The 16,010-nt window shown below is 38.0% G+C and overlaps 1 protein-coding gene across 3 annotated transcripts in view; it reads left to right on the plus strand.

Annotated features, from left to right (window-relative positions):
* The window catches only part of CADM2 (cell adhesion molecule 2), a 682,250-nt gene that overhangs the window by 531,117 nt on the left and 135,123 nt on the right, over positions 1-16,010 (plus strand). For all 3 annotated transcript variants that reach the window (XM_065064679.1, XM_065064687.1, XM_065064698.1), the window contains 2 exons: positions 9,678-9,830; positions 12,337-12,474. In XM_065064679.1, the coding sequence (XP_064920751.1) occupies positions 9,678-9,830; positions 12,337-12,474 (291 nt within the window). The remainder of the gene's footprint in view (positions 1-9,677; positions 9,831-12,336; positions 12,475-16,010) is intronic.

The raw sequence follows: 16,010 nt of genomic DNA on the forward strand, positions 1-16,010 counted from the left end.
AAGCCAGTTCATGAAGGTCACCAGCATTGACTCTAAAGGGTAGTCTCTTGAAGAGGAAAAAGTTACCATATTGTATAATTGATGTTCTTTAAAATATGTAGACTTTCTTGGTAGACCACTGTGCTATTTGGCTAGACAGTTTTTAACACCTAAACAAACTTAACTCTGTCTTGCTCAGCAATCATTTAAGTACTGTTAACACAGTGATTAGTATCAACATCAGTAGCATGAGGAAAAATTGCCTAGTCTGGTCTTCACAGATGAACAAACTGGATAATCTGTGTACTCTTGTTTCAGTTTGCAAGAGGCTTAGTATTTATTTATCCCTTCTACTCCAGTGATGTCATTATCTAATATTTCTCACTTACAATGAACTCTAATTTAGCCTGAAACATACTGTTTTGTGTTTTCAGTATTGCCCTCAAAATTATAGAAAAAAATTATTTTTCTAACTTCTATTAGTATTTCCTTATGTAGGTGTGGACTGTTATTACAGCTCTCCATTGTATTATTTTCATACTATTACTTATGCAGTAGTGTTCCATCAGTAGACCTTCAGAAATTACATTTCCAACCGAGAGCCTGTTTCTATCTGTAATTTGCCATATATGACACAGTATGAGATATATATACAGTTTTGGAATATTGTAGCATTATTTTTTCCTTTTACCATAATTGCCAGGATCAGTACAACACAGAATATGATTTGTCTTTTTAGAATGGTGCTGCATTTGAAAATACAGTTAAATAATTTTTTCTGTAATCCTCAGGGCTTCTTCCCTGCAATACTGCTTTCAAAATATCAGTCTCCAACCTGGTATATACGATTACCAATTACTTTTATCTATTAAATATAATTTATTTTAATTCTGTCCATCTTTTACCTTGACAGATCGTTTTGCAATTTTAATTTTTTGCAGCTGCATATTTCAGAAGTATGATCGTTAAATATTTTCTAGGCTGCTGTGCTATGTCACGTGTCCAGTTGCATTAATATAGTAGCAAATCTTGTAAACCCTCATTACGGAAGAAATTAAATGAGCAGACCTTGTAAGACAACTTTTCATTCTGACAAATGTGATTTTTGCTTTATTTTTTTGAGGTATAGTTAAACATTGTTCCAACACAGTAAAACAATATAGCATCTTCATAGTTAAAAACCTGTTTGTTTTGGAAGGATTTGAAACTTCAATTTCTTACATGAAAATGTGAGGCAGCCTGGAGATCTCAATAACTGTCATCCTTAAGAATCTCAAAAGACAAGCAGCACATAAGTGCAGTTCCTCTTTAATTCCAGAAACAGGAATTATGAACACTCTTAAAAATAAGTTATTCTCTTTTTGCATATTGCCGTGTTTCTTGAACACTCTGAAAAGGAGAGAAACTGAATAGAATACAGAAAGTCTTTGTGAGAGAAGATCACAGAATCACAGAATCGACGGGGCTGGAAAAGACCTCAGAGATCATCGAGTCCAAACCTTGGTCCAACTCTAGGCCGTTTACTCAGTTTAAAAACCTACAGGAGGTAGTGGACTCGCCGTCCCTAGAGGTTTTTAAACTGAGATTGGACATGGCAATTAGTGCCATGATCTAGTAAACGGACTAGAGTTGGACCAAGGGTTGGACTCGATGATCTCTGAGGTCTTTTCCAACCCAGTCGATTCTGTGATTCTGTGATTCTGTGATACAGGAACAGCGAGTCCACCACCTCCCTGGGCAGGCCATTCCAATGCCTGACCACTCTTTCTGTAAAGAATTTCTTTCTAATATCCAGCCTAAATTTCCCCTGGCAGAGTTTAAGCCCATGCCCCCTTGTCCTATTTCTAACTGCCTGGGAGAAGAGACCAATCCCCACCTGGCTATAACTTCCCTTCAGGTAGAGAGTGATGAGGTCACCTCTAAGCCTCCTCTTCTCCAGACTAAACAACCCCAGCTCCCTCAGCCTCTCCCCATAGGTCTTATGTTCAAGTCCCTTCACCAGTCGTGTTGCTCTTCTCTGGATCCGCTCCAGCACTTCAATGTCTTTCCTGAACTGAGGGGCCCAGAACTGAACACAATACTCCAGGTGTGGCCTCACCAATGCAGAGTACAGGGGAAGGATCATTTCCCTTGTCCTGCTGACCATGCTATTTTTGATACAGGATAGGATACCGTTGGCCTTCTTGGCCACCTGGGCACACTGTTGGCTCATGTTGAGCTTCCTGTCAATTAGTACCCCCAGGTCCCTTTCTGTCTGACTGCTCTCCAGCCACTCTGCGCCCAGCCTGTAGCGCTGCAGGGGGTTGTTGTGACCAAAGTGCAGCACCCGGCACTTGGCCTTGTTGAACTTCATCCCATTGGAATCAGCCCATTTCTCCAGTCTATCCAGATCCCTCTGCAGGGCCCTCCTGCCTTCCAGCAGGTAAGATGTAGCTCAGTGCAGAAACTCTAGCATGCAGGAAAGTTTTACTGCATTTATTCCATCCATGAAGAGCATATATTCATCCTGGCCTTCTTTTGTCCTTTGGTGACAGTTGGAGAAACCTCACTGAGCAAATGTGTTCAAGATCATATGTCGTCAGAAGTCACCCTAAACTATTTCCATTTTATCTATATTGCAGAAAACAGAGAAACGTTGTCATTTCGCTGAAGAAATTATCTTGATATTTGGATATTCCTCCTAAGTATCTAAGGTTGTTCCTTAAATATAGCCCACCCTCATAAATAATAATGTTGTACGGATAGGTGTCTAGGTCCCCAGTGCTTTGGCCTCTTCAGAGGAGTAGGTGAGCATAGAGAAGATGCCTCTGTTACTGAGACTGTCATCATCTCTTCCAATGAAGGGATTTTGCTGTGTGCCTAGACATATGCACTATCCAAAGTGCAAAAAATCTAAAAAAAAATAAAAACCACAATGCAACTTGCTCTTGAACATTATTCTCTAAACAACCTAATCAAATATCCCAGAAGTATTTGTCAGCTGAAAACAATCTAGTTATTTTTTTTTAGATTGCAGGCTAGAGCATAAAGTAGAAGATGACCAGATGATTAGAGGTACAAGTAGTATATTCCTATTGACCCTGTTTCTTCCTTTTGATAACCAAGTACTTCAGAAGAGTTCAAAGAGAAATATAAATACACTGGAATGAAAATAAAACTAATCTCCAAGGATTATTATGTTTTCTTCCATTTCAAAAACCTCACTTAGCACCTTCTGCAAAACTCAGTGATGCCCTGAATTTATTAAGTACATGAAAATGAGTGAAGTATCCACAATACCTAAGTGACATGAAACTGTGAAAGATGCTGTTTGGAATGCCTGTGTGAACTCATCTGTGTTACTAATCACTTTCCTAATGGGGAAAAAAATCATCTGAAAATTTCACGGCAAATTAGCCAAAGATCTGTCCACGGTATTGTGACCTTCAATTCTTTATTATTTCTGCTAATTTTACTTAGAAATGATGTCACCTTTAAAGGACTCCAATGGTGCATACATCAGCCAGTCTAACAGGTTGCATAGAAACTTCTAACATATTACCAAGTGCTTTTCCCTCTACATTAGCATTACCTGTGAAAGATAGACTAATTTTCAATGTTTGTGTCCCAGTACTGAAACCTGTCATGACCCTGGACTGATTAAGAGATCATCTATCTTTCTAACCTTTGGGCTTTGTTGGAGTCATGACCAGCTAGTAATAAAAGCAAAAGTGATAGTTTTACAGACACAATGCTATGGAGTTGATTTCCAATGAGAGTTAAAGATTGCCTCACCACATGTGAGAATAGAAAACATTGTGATTACTAAATATCCACACTGCTACAGCCTTTTATCCCTCCTTGTATGAAAATAATCAAATTGCATGACAGGAAATGAAAGAGGAAGGAAAAATAATTTCTTTCCATGTACAAATAATTGAGAAGTTTTAAAATATTAGGGGCCCAGATACCATGCAAGTTCCTACTAGGTAGGTTAGGCATTACCAGAATAACTGTGTATCACTCGGAAATGTGCAAACTGTTCATACTATAACAGACTAAAAAGTACATTATTTTTTTTTTTAAAGGAAGTTGAAATGTTTTGAAAATATGAAAATAAGTATGATGGCTTGGAAGACTGAGCACAGAATAACAATAATAGATTTTTTTTTCTTCCATTTACTCCCCTTTTGTCTCTGTTTTTTCTTTCCCTGGTGGTGGTGGTGGTCTATGGCCTGATAGAGTTTAATGCTCAACTATATGCAAGTGCTGCAGATCATCCCTATAGGCACCTTGATATATTGAACTTATTGGCAACAAGGCAAAAGGCCTTCTGAAGTACATCCAAGTATATCTGGAAACACAATATAAATCCCTTGAAATCTGTTTCAGATATGTCAATGGTGCTGCATTCAGAAAGTTGGAATCTGAAAATTAGAAGGATTGTTTCAGTTTCATAAGTATAAAATTTTTGGGAGTTTAGCACAACGTGTAGACTATCAGAAATCTTTCTGGTTCCAACTAATGGTTACATTATCCCCATGACAGAGGGAACAGCTCTAGCATGAGGAAGAAAATTTTGTTGAGTGAATCCCAGGATGGCAGCATATCTCAAGTTAGTATTGTCAAAACATCTGTGAAACACTCTGGAGGATTTGGGATTTTAGTTGTTTGGTTGGTTTGGTTTTGTTTGTTTGGTTGGTTGTTTTTTTCCCCATTCTTGAACTATATCACTCAAAATACTAATGAGATATAATCATTTTAGAGAAATAAGATGAGAGATGCTGCTTTCTGGCCACTATATCTAACAGGTCCAACTCCCTTTTCCACACAGTATGAAATGTGGCTTTTTTTTTTTTCCATGACAGTGTGAATTTCTAAGTTTTTTTTAATCTCTTTGATATAATTCCTATTGTAAGATTTCACTACATAAGATCATAATATTTTTTTCAAAACATAAAGTGCAGCTTTTTGTGTTTGTGAACAAAGAGACCAGTTTATTGCAGTGGCCATGAGTCTCAAGAATTCCTAATTAATACAGCTGAGATACATGACTGCATATTTTATTCATAATAAACTAAACTATGCAAATTATCAAGGTTGCTTGTTTCTCTGTCAGAAAACATTCTGAAAGGAAATCTTTTCTACAGAAAAAGATACTGACAGGTAAAATAAATGAAGTGTATCTGCTTAGGAACAAGTGTTTTGTGCATAATTATTTCATACCTTTCTAATTAACTATATAATATGTGCCTTGGAATTGCAGAAAAATGAATAATGTACTTAAAGCATACTGGAATTTACCATGCAATTTTATTTCTTACTGCATTTTATATTTTTTGTAAGTACCTGCAACTTAAGAATCCGGGAAGGAGGCGCCTGCAATAGTGTTCCTTGTTATAGTTTTGGCAAAGGTGTATTTCCCAGAAATCAAATATATATTCAGCTTATTTACCCTTTTTCTAACACCTCCGTATCATGCAAAAATGTAGGTATGCAAGTTATTGATAAGGTAATGATTTTGTATGTAGGTGACAATCCCCAGGAAAAGGCGGTTGGCTTCTGACAAAGTGAAATGGAAAAAAGAAAAAGCTTCCAGAGAAGGTTATGAATGAGCAGGCATAGGTAGGAGAAAGGTTGGTAAACCACACACATCAAGTGAGGATGGAGCTTGTAGAGCCTATAAGGACAAAACTTTCTCTTCTGTGCTCACCTGGTCTGTCTAGTCATTACCACAATACAAGTGAAAGTATTCAGAAACTACGTTGTGAAATACAAAGTGAAGCTAGTTGTATAACCTTCTTAAAAGGTGAAGGAATAAATACTGTTACTGGCGTACAATACAGCAGCTGTATTTTAGTATGTTTTTTATTTTTTTTGTGGGGAGCTAGAAATTTTTACTGCTGTTTGTATTGAACAATGCATGGACATTTCAGTGTATAGGAAATCTGTTTATTGGTGTATACCAAACTCCAAATTCATGCAAAATGTCCCCATACATGTTCTGCTTTTTGTTTTCAGCTATTAATTAAAAAAGAGACAACATTTTGTATTTTACGGTATGGTACTTTATTTAAATTGCTGTGGTAGAGCCTCAAGCTGGCTTGAACCTTGTAGTAAAATTACTCTTTTGGGGACAATTCTCGCTCCAAAGAAAGAGTAATCAAAAAGTATATCGAAAGCTTTTGAAGCTCATATCCTTTAAAGAGAGAATAGTGAACTAAATGAGATCACTCTTTAAACAAGTAGAAGTCAGATCTGCTGAAAGGGATGGAATACAGAGTATTGTAAATAAATCTGCTTCCCATCCACTAGCTCCTTGAGGAGAATGTCTTCTCCTTCAAGCTTTTGCTTCCCAGTTGATACCCTTCAGTAGCTGTCTTCTGTTCCGGCTCCATGGGCTTCTTTGCACCATCAAACAGGCTCGTCAAGAGTTTACTCTCTGCCATGAGCAAGACCCCTGCTCTACTCAATCTCCATGCCTGGAGATTTCTGTCTGGCTAGAAGTGCTCCTGGCTTGTGCAATGTCACCAACTGTTCATTTGCTGCTCGAGGGAGCAGTCACCCTCTCCCAGAGGGTTTTCTCTGCCCCAGGGTGCAGGAGCCAGGACTAGACAGGTAGGCAGCCACTTTTTCTCTGATCCAACTTCAACCTTTTAGCAAAATGTACCTTACACAGAAAATGGAAACAAACCAGTTCTGGCATCTACCATAGCAATGAGTTTCTTAAGAGGAATTCATGTCTTTCTAAGCCAATATAGATAGGGATACAGACATAGATGTAGGAATAAGGTTTAAAAATAAGATTCTAAAAAGACTCCATGTAAGTGCTAACCTTGTCTAAGCAATAGCAGTAGAGTTCTGATTGGTTTGGTCTCAAATCTGCCTAGACAGGAAAGCTTACAGATGTTTAGGTTTGAAACTGATGGCACAGATAATTAATTGCATTTAGACTTAGCACTTATAAAAATGCTTCTGACAAACAGCTTTCCTGCAAAGGAGTATTATCACTACGCTATTTGCGGCATTTTTTTTTTTTTGCAAAGGCTCTGTGTTGATATTTCCATTATAAAATTCTTTCTTTGTGTTCTTTCAATAAAAGTTAACTTCAGGCTGAAACATGGAACATCTATATCAGCTCTTGATCAGTGGCTGTTTTTACCAGTTTTCCAGAAAATTGGCTGAGCTGCAGTTTCTCTGTTGTACACAGGCTAAAAAAGGTGTAGAGGGGAGGAAATAAGAGAGGAGCAGTGGGAGTATAGTTGATGGAGGTGGTTTGTATTTCAATTTTTTTTGGCTTTTTTTTCACTGCCAGTTAGATCAAAAGTGGTGTGCTATTGGCAACACCTATAGACCATTTGTGCTGTAGTGTAATTCATTACAGTTCTATTTAGTGCATGAAATTCTTCATATTGCCCGATCTATAGGAAAGTATTTCAACAGCTACATAAATCTTTATCACGAGGCAGTAGCAATTGAAAATTTTAACAAAATAAAGTATGATATTAGATTATATACTGCATTAATTTTTAAACAATTTCTGATTAAGGAGAGGCAAAACTCACCACTTTCAAATTATGGGATGCAGAAGGTCCTTTTTTTAAAAAAAAAAAAAAAAAATCATATGCTGTTCTCCAAATTATATATATGGGCATGGTAGTAATCAAACCATTTTGAAGCTCTGAGTCATTTTGAAAATAATTATTTTTGAAGGGTCAGTAATGTGAAATAAACTACCATTCTTCTTTATGCTCAGTTTGCATCTGAGTAGAATTGAAAAACTGAGAAATGAATTTTGAATCCCCATCTACTTCCTCAAAGATAGCAACAGCTTCCCTATTGTGAGGGCTTTTGGTTACTAAAGACAGAGTCATCATCTTTGCCTGCTGTTCTGGGTTGGTAGAAGCTTGCTTCTATGGATTTTTGTTTTCTTGAGCTTGTTTTTCTTGGCTGTTGTGTCAGCGTATTGGTATATACATAGTTTTCCATGTTGTGGCTTTTGTTTTGCTTGCTTGTTTGCTTTAATGTTGCCAGTATTTTCCATCATTATATGCATTTTATATTATATACTACGTAATTATTCATTTCTTGCTGTGGCTGGTCAGAAGATGTCTCAGTTATGTTTTGACTCTGTCCATTACACACAATCTCAATCTCTTTGAAGTGCCTTGGAGCAGTTCATGACATCCTTGTATGTTAGGTCTGCTTAAGCTGTCACATTTCAGTCTTCAGGCCCTGCAGAGAATAAGCAAGTCAAGCTTTAGCTGGCCTACCCCGAAATAGCCAGTAAATTCAGCTTGAGATTGTTGTAAAGAAATCTGAATGCTAGCATTAGAAGACAACAAATTCAAATGACGTTTTTGCTGAATTTTCATTGTAGCTGCTTATTTTGGTGTAAATCATCTTGAACTGGCAGCACTTGGAGAGCCTTGCAATGGGGCAGAAACATCTAGATTTAGTAGCAAAAGAACTGTGGTAAAGTTTTGTTTTTATCTTTGGAAGGTTTAAATGTTAGGAGAATGATATCTAAGAGCCTTTAGGGACTATAGAAAGAGGTGAGTGAGAACAGCGTTAGAGACTTTAACACCATGGTTCTTCTCACAAATCAAAACATAGCTCTTCCAGTAATTACAACAGTCCTGTATTAGTTTGATTTCAGAGGCTGACTATAAAAATAGACTCAAATGCTGTCAGGTCAAAGATTTGAATCTAGAGGTATATACAGCACTTTCTGAGTTACAGAGGATTTTTTATTGTTCGCTTAGGAGAATTATGGTGTTAACTTACTTATTATACTAGTATTTCTATTCTGCCAAAAGACTCAATATATGTAGATTCCCAAAACAACTTCACTACAGAGAAATTGAATGTTTAGGAATGTTTTAATTGTTTGTTTGTGGTTTTGTTGTTGTTGTAGTTTTCAATAGAAAATTTGTGTTCATCTAAATATAGGCTTTAAAATATTTAAAATTTCAAGACATTAGCTAAAGTGACATTTTGAATTTAAGTAAATCTATCTGCTCCTCTTGCCTCAGTGGCTTCATGGAAACAAAATTTTGTTTGGAAGGATTTTCTGATAGATCAGATGTTTGATCATAATCAAAAAAGTAAAGCTGCTATCCTAAATTACCTCAAATCTTTAAATGTATTATATATGCATGTAGTGGAACTTTCAATATATTCATGATAAGAAATATCCTTTGAGCATTCGAGAAATCTGGTATTTCAGTTCAATATGAGTAGTAACGGATGTGAGAAAAATCTGTAGGCAAGCTGTGCAATTCTAGACTTCTAAGTTGAAAATATAGTTTGTTAGTAGATGAAACAGTATTTTTAATATTCAGCTACATTTATATATATGTGAAAAAGAAAAAGGTTTTAGGAAGGAGTTATTTTAGGCACTGACCAAAGCTGTTATGGGGCAGAAATCAAAGTCACTTTTTTGTTTCAGAGGAAGACCAAAGAAACTAAAGTCCCTTAATTTCTAGGTTTATATACATTACAAGTCACTTAGTACACTATTAAAAAACTCGCTGAACTCTTGCACTTTATTCCACAGAGAAAACAAACTGCTCTGCAGAGAGACAACTGTGGCCATATCCCTGTATTCTAGGCCATGATTTCTCTAGGCTATATCATAGAGCTTCTTGTACAACATACCACACTTGGTTAATGTGCTGTTTCTCACCCTATAACATGTTTTTTTTTTTGTTTTTCAGCTCTGAGGGACAACAGAATTGAGCTGGTCCGAGCTTCATGGCATGAACTGAGTATCAGTGTCAGTGATGTGTCTCTGTCGGATGAAGGGCAGTATACCTGCTCTTTATTTACAATGCCTGTCAAAACTTCCAAGGCTTTTCTTACCGTTCTCGGTAAGTATAAATAGCTGAGCACGAAGAAGCAAGTGTTAAACTTCTCAGGCTTTGGCAAATTATGATAAGAATGAACTTTTCTAAAGCTTGTCAGAAGATACATGTAAATGTCTGATCTTGTTTCCCTGAAGTTTATTGTTTCATATTGCTGTGCTGAAAAATAACATGCCTCTTGCTATTTGTGCTGTGGCAGGATAATGAATTAGGGAGCACACAAATATTCCAGCATGAGTGCTCCATAAAATGGACATAACCTCTACATCCCAAGCACCAGAAGTGCGAAGAAGGTGCATGTATTCATCTCCTAACAATATATTGTACAGGGCAGAGAGGAGAAAATCAGAAAGCATAAAATCAAAACAGGTTTTAGTGCTTTATCATTTTTCCTTAGCTATGCATTTTCTTGGCTCATTCTGCTGTCTTTTCTTTTTTTTTTTTCTTTTTTTTTTTTTTTTGTCTATAAAGTGCATATTTTCACTGGGTTTGCTGTTTCTTTTATGCTTTATCTTCTAAATGCTCTGCTGTTTTCCCCAAAGGTTATAGATACACATAGAAAAGCAAGAGATTTTGAGAGATGTCCAGGAAATAAAGTTTCTGCTTGAAGCTTTATATGTTTCTATGAATGTCAGTAGCCCAATTGGCCAAAATTGCTACAGTTCATTGAAACACACCTGTGTACTTAAGAGGTTATATGATTTTAGAGATTAATTTTTATTCTTTTCTCCTTTTTCTGTCCCTGAACTTGACTATTTTTTTTTAATTTGATTTTTATTTATTTCATTTTTATATATACAGGCAGACGTTTGAATTTAATAGGACTGATGTAAGATGTCCTCTGCACCAGTAATATTCACATTAATCCAGCCAGGGAATTGGTTTTGTGCATAGGATGTGAAATACATCTCCCTTTCAGTCCCTGTGAGACTATTTTACAAAAATCTTCAAAAGTTTGCTATTAAGGACAAAAAATACCCACTCAGAGTAGAATAATCTGGAGTAACAACTGCCTACAGTTAATCTTTTCTGTAGAGAGGCATCTCATGATCTAAACAATAGAAGAGTAGACCAGTTCAACATTTTAAGTGGCAGAAAGTCATAGAAAGGTGTGGCAAAGACAAAAAAATAAATCTAGCCAATACTTATTAACCAAAGTAACTTGATCTTTCACAGCTGTTCTCGTTTTACCTCTAGTTTGAGGGAGGGTTTAATGAAATATTCGCAACATCAGCTACTTCGAAGAAAGAAAGCTTCAAGGTTTTAGATGCCTATCTGTTTTCATTTTGTATTTTTAATTTTCTATTTCAAAGTAACATTTTAAACTCTTGGAACACCTTCTATCTGAAAAGGAGATATTTTCCATTGAAATGTATTACATATTTTAATCAGATAAATTATCCTTTTATGAACTAATAATCTCTTTGTTGACTGCTCTGTTATAGATTAGAATATTTAAGTGTCAAGGTGTTATAGTAGACACCATTTTCTGTCTTGAAAGAGAGGAGTAAATTTATTACAGAAATGTACTATGTGATAGGTACTGCTGCTTGATTTTTATGTACGTAATCTGTCATTGTGGAAAAGAGATGTAAACAAAGTAAATTGTGAAATACACAGCACAGGATCAATTGCCGTGACTGATTCCTTTATCTAGCCACAAATATGAATATGTCAAAGTGCTGCAGATGCATGTTATAACAATGACATTTTCAGAGATTTTAAAATTATAGTCATCAGTATCACTTTAAAAAAAGTTATTCTTGTGTTTTTGGAAGTCAGATGGATTTATACATGTAGTGATCAATTTTCCAATTCTCTTCATTATTTTAAAAAAGTTTTCCATGGTTCATTGAAAAACAACTATTTCCATATTTAATATTCTGTATACAGTATGTCATGATTATGCAGCCTCCTCCAAAGAACTTGGATTCAGCTGAAAAATGCTCCATAGCCAATTGAATTGTGATTATACCTATTGTTTTTTGGTTATGTATTCTCTGAAGATAAAGTAGCTCCTGTATTTACTTTCACCCTCCCTTTTCCCTGGATTTTGTATTAACATCTTCATAATTCATGCTTAAACGTCCGTTCTGAACTTAGACCAGTTCAGCTTTTTGTTGCCAGTTATATTGTATTTTCACAGCTGTATTTCTAATATACGTTGTCATCCTGCTTGCTTTCTAGACCAGTTTAAACCTTATAACAGCAAGTCATACTAGAACTGCATGCAGAAATACATAGATAAGACAGTTTTTAAAACACGATCTGTTTCCCTTAGAAAACTAGATAATTTATGTTTTCTTTAATTCTTTAGAATCAACTATGGTACAGATTGACAGTTTATTTGCAATAGGAAGCAGGATTAACTGGCATTTCAATTTTGATAGAAGACAAGGAACTAATTATTCTGCTCCCGAAATTTAGAGCATATGAAGCGAACTTTAAGTTGGTCATATATTCGTGGCAGCAGCCGACACTATCAGAGATATTTTGTTTGTTTCCTTTTTAGGTGTTCCTGAGAAGCCACAAATTACTGGATTTACCTCACCAGTTATGGAGGGAGAGAGGATGCAGCTAACTTGCAAGACGTCTGGTAGTAAACCAGCAGCTGATATCAGATGGTTCAAGAACGACAAAGAAGTTAAAGGTACTTAAAAGGACTTTGATGTAATTTTATGCAATTGTCAAAACTATGTCTTATTTAAAATTATATTTTTAAATTCACGTTTGTAAATTTTCTGATATTTAATCATTGAATGAATCATTAATCATAGAATCATAGAAATATTTAGGTTGGAGAAGACCTGTAAGATCATCAGGTCCAACAATTAACCTGGCACTGCTGAGTCCACGACTAACCCATGTCCCTAAGCATCACATCTATACACCTTTTAAACTGTTCCAGGGATGGTGAATTCACCACTTCCCCGGGCAGCCTGTTCCAATGCCTGACAACCCTTTCCACAGAAGAATTTTTTCCTAATATCCAATCTCAACCTTTGCTGGCACAGCCTGAGGCCATTTCCTCTCATCCTATCACTTGCTACTTGGGAGAAGAGACCAATACTCTCCATGCTACAACCTCCCTTCAGCTAGTTGTGGACAGTGATAAGGTCTCCTGTCAGCCTCCTTTTCTCAAGACTAAACAGCCCCAGTTTCCTCAACCTCTCCTCATAAGACTTGTGCTCCAGACCCTTTAACAGATTTGTTGCCCTTCTTTGGACATGCCCCAGCACCTCAGTGTTTTTCTTATTGTGAGGGGCCCCAAACTGAAAACAGGATACAAGATGTGGCCTCACCAATGTCAAGTACTGTGGAACAATCAACTCTCTAGTCCTACTAGCCACACTGTTCTTGATACAAGCCAGGATGCTGTTGGCCTTCTTGCCACATGGGCAGTTTGCTAGCTCATGTTCAGCTGCCTGTTGACCAAAACCCCCAGGTACTTTTCAACCAGGCAGCTTTCCAGCCACTCTTCACCAAGCCTGGAGCATTGTATGGAGTTGTTGTGACTCAAATGCAGGACCCAGCAATTGGCCTTGTTGAACATCATACAATTGGCCTTAGCCCATCGATCCAGCCAGTCCAGATCCCTCTGTAGGGCCTTCCTACCCTCCAGCAGATCAACACTCCCACTCAACTTGGTGTCATCTGCAAACTTACTGAGGGTGCACTCAATCCCCTCATCCAAATAATTGATAAAGAAATTAAACAGAGCTGGGACCAATACTGAGCCCTGGGGAACACCACTGGAGACTGGCCACCGACTGGATTTGGCTTCGTTCACCACAACTCTTTGGGCCCAGCCATCCAACCAGTTCTATACCCAGCAAAGAGTACACTCATCCAAGGTATGAGTATCCACTTTCATCAGGAGAATGCTGTATGATACGGTATCAAAGTCTTTACTGAAGTTTAGGTACACAACATCCACAGCCTTTCCCTTATCCACTAAGTGGGTCACCTTGCTCTAGAAGGAGATCAGGTTGGTTAAGCAGGACCTGCCTTTCATAAACCCATGCCGACTGGGCCTGATCACTTGTTTTTCTTGTATGCGCTTTGCAATGGAACTCAGGATAACCTGTTCCATGACCTTCCCTGGCACTGAGGTCAGCCTGACAGGCCTGTAACTCCCCAGATTCTCATTTCAGCCCTTCTTATAGATGGGTGTCACATTTGCCAACTTCCAGTCAATTGGCCCTCCCTCTTTTTCCAGGACTGCTGATAAATAACGGGAAGTGGCTTGGTGAGCACGTCCACCAGCTCCCTCAGTACCCTTGGGTGCATCCCATCTGGCCCTATAGACTTGTGTGTTTCTAAGTGGTGTAGCAGGTTGCTTAGTATTTCCCCTTCATTCTGCTCCATGTCCATATCTTCCAGCCCAGCGGACTGATTATTGGAGAACAACTGGTCTTACTGTTGAAGACTGAAGCAAAGAAGGCATTAAGTACCTCAGCCTTTTCTTCATCCTTTGTCACTATGTTTCCCCCCATATCCAATAAAGGAAGGAGGTTCTCCTTAGCCCTTCTTTTGTTGCTCATGTATTTATAGAAACATTTTGGTTGTCTTTTTATGGTAGTAGCCAGATTAAGTTCTAGTTGTTCTTGGGCCCTTCTGTTTTTCTCCCTGCATAATCTCATGACATCTTTGTAGTCCTCCTGAGTTACCTTCCCCTTCTTTCAAAGGTTATAAATTCTCCTTTCATTCCCAAGTTCCAGCTGAAGCTCTCTATTCAGACAGGCCAGTCTTCTTCCCTGCCATCTCATCTTTCAGCACATGAGGACAGCCTGCTTCTGTGCCTCTAAGATTTCCTTCTTGAAGACAGACCAATCTGCCTGGACTCCTTTGTCCTTCAGGACTGTCTCCCAAGGGACTCTCTCAATCAGCCTCCTAAATAAGTCAAAGTCTGCCCTTCAGAAGTCCAGGGTAGCAGTTCTACTGACCTTTCTGCTTCATGACCACTATGCCCAAAGTGACCTCCAACCATCATATGACCCACAAGCCCTTCTCTGTTCACAAACAAGATGTCTAGTGGGGCACCTTCCCTAGCTGTCTCACTGACAGCTGTGTCAGGAAGTTGTCTTCTATACAGTCCAAGAGCCTCCTAGACTGTTTCCTCTCTGCTGTGTTGTATTTCCAGCAGACACCTAGTAAGTTGAAGTCCTCCATGAGAACAAGGGCTAGTGATCGTGAGATTTCTCCCAGCTGCTTATAGAATATTTCATCTGCATCTTCCTCCTGGTTGGGTGATCTATAACAGACTCCTATGAAGTTATCTGGTTCGTTGGCCTTTCTCCTGATTCTTGCCTGTAAACACTTGACCCTGTTGTCACCATCAGTAAGCTCTAAAACAGGGGGTGTCAAACTGTACAAATGTAACTACTGCTACATTAATACAGTCCTAAAATTGCATTCTGCCCCTTAAATGCAACAATGAGGCTGATGTGACCCCCAGTGAAAATGAATTTGACACCTCTGCTCTAAATAGTCAAAACACTCCCTAGCATACAGGACTATCCCACCTCCTCTCCTTCCTTGCCTATCCCTTGTGAAGAGTTGATAGCCATCCATTGCAGCACTCCACTTGTGTGAGTTATCTTACCCTGTTTCCATGATGGGAACTATATCATAGTTTTCATGTTGCACAGCGGCTTCCAGCTGCCCCTGTTTGTTTCCCGTGCTGCGTGATAGTACATAGATAAGGAATTTTTTGTAAATTGCTGGAGTGGTCATATAACCATCTTTTTACTTTTTCTTCAAATGGTAAAACCTGATGTTTTGAATTGCTCTGAATTCTATTCAGCATAATAAACTCAACTGTGATGCTTCATAGAGAAACATTTTATGGATTACTCTTATCACAGCCATACCATTCACCCCAGATATTTTACATCACTTTTTGCCTTTCTAATATGAGATATGTCTGATTTGCTCAATTGCCAGTTTTGTGTTACATTCTTCTAAGGAAGCTGAGCAGGTGAGGCAGAACAGTCTGAAGGATACAGGAGATTGCAGTTCCCATCAGGGAGCTATGGAGCCTGCTCTGGTGAGGAGGAGTGGGGACATATAGCAATAAAGGGAATCTCAGCTGGGAAACTAGATCCCTGCAGCTGAGGATACTGAGTGTCTGTGGTAAGGAGCAGGGAGAAGACAGACTTTAAAGGGGATGGGAAGAACTTCACC

The sequence above is a fragment of the Columba livia genome, chromosome 1 (assembly GCF_036013475.1).
Source record: "Columba livia isolate bColLiv1 breed racing homer chromosome 1, bColLiv1.pat.W.v2, whole genome shotgun sequence".
NCBI classification, from domain to species: Eukaryota; Metazoa; Chordata; class Aves; order Columbiformes; family Columbidae; genus Columba; species Columba livia.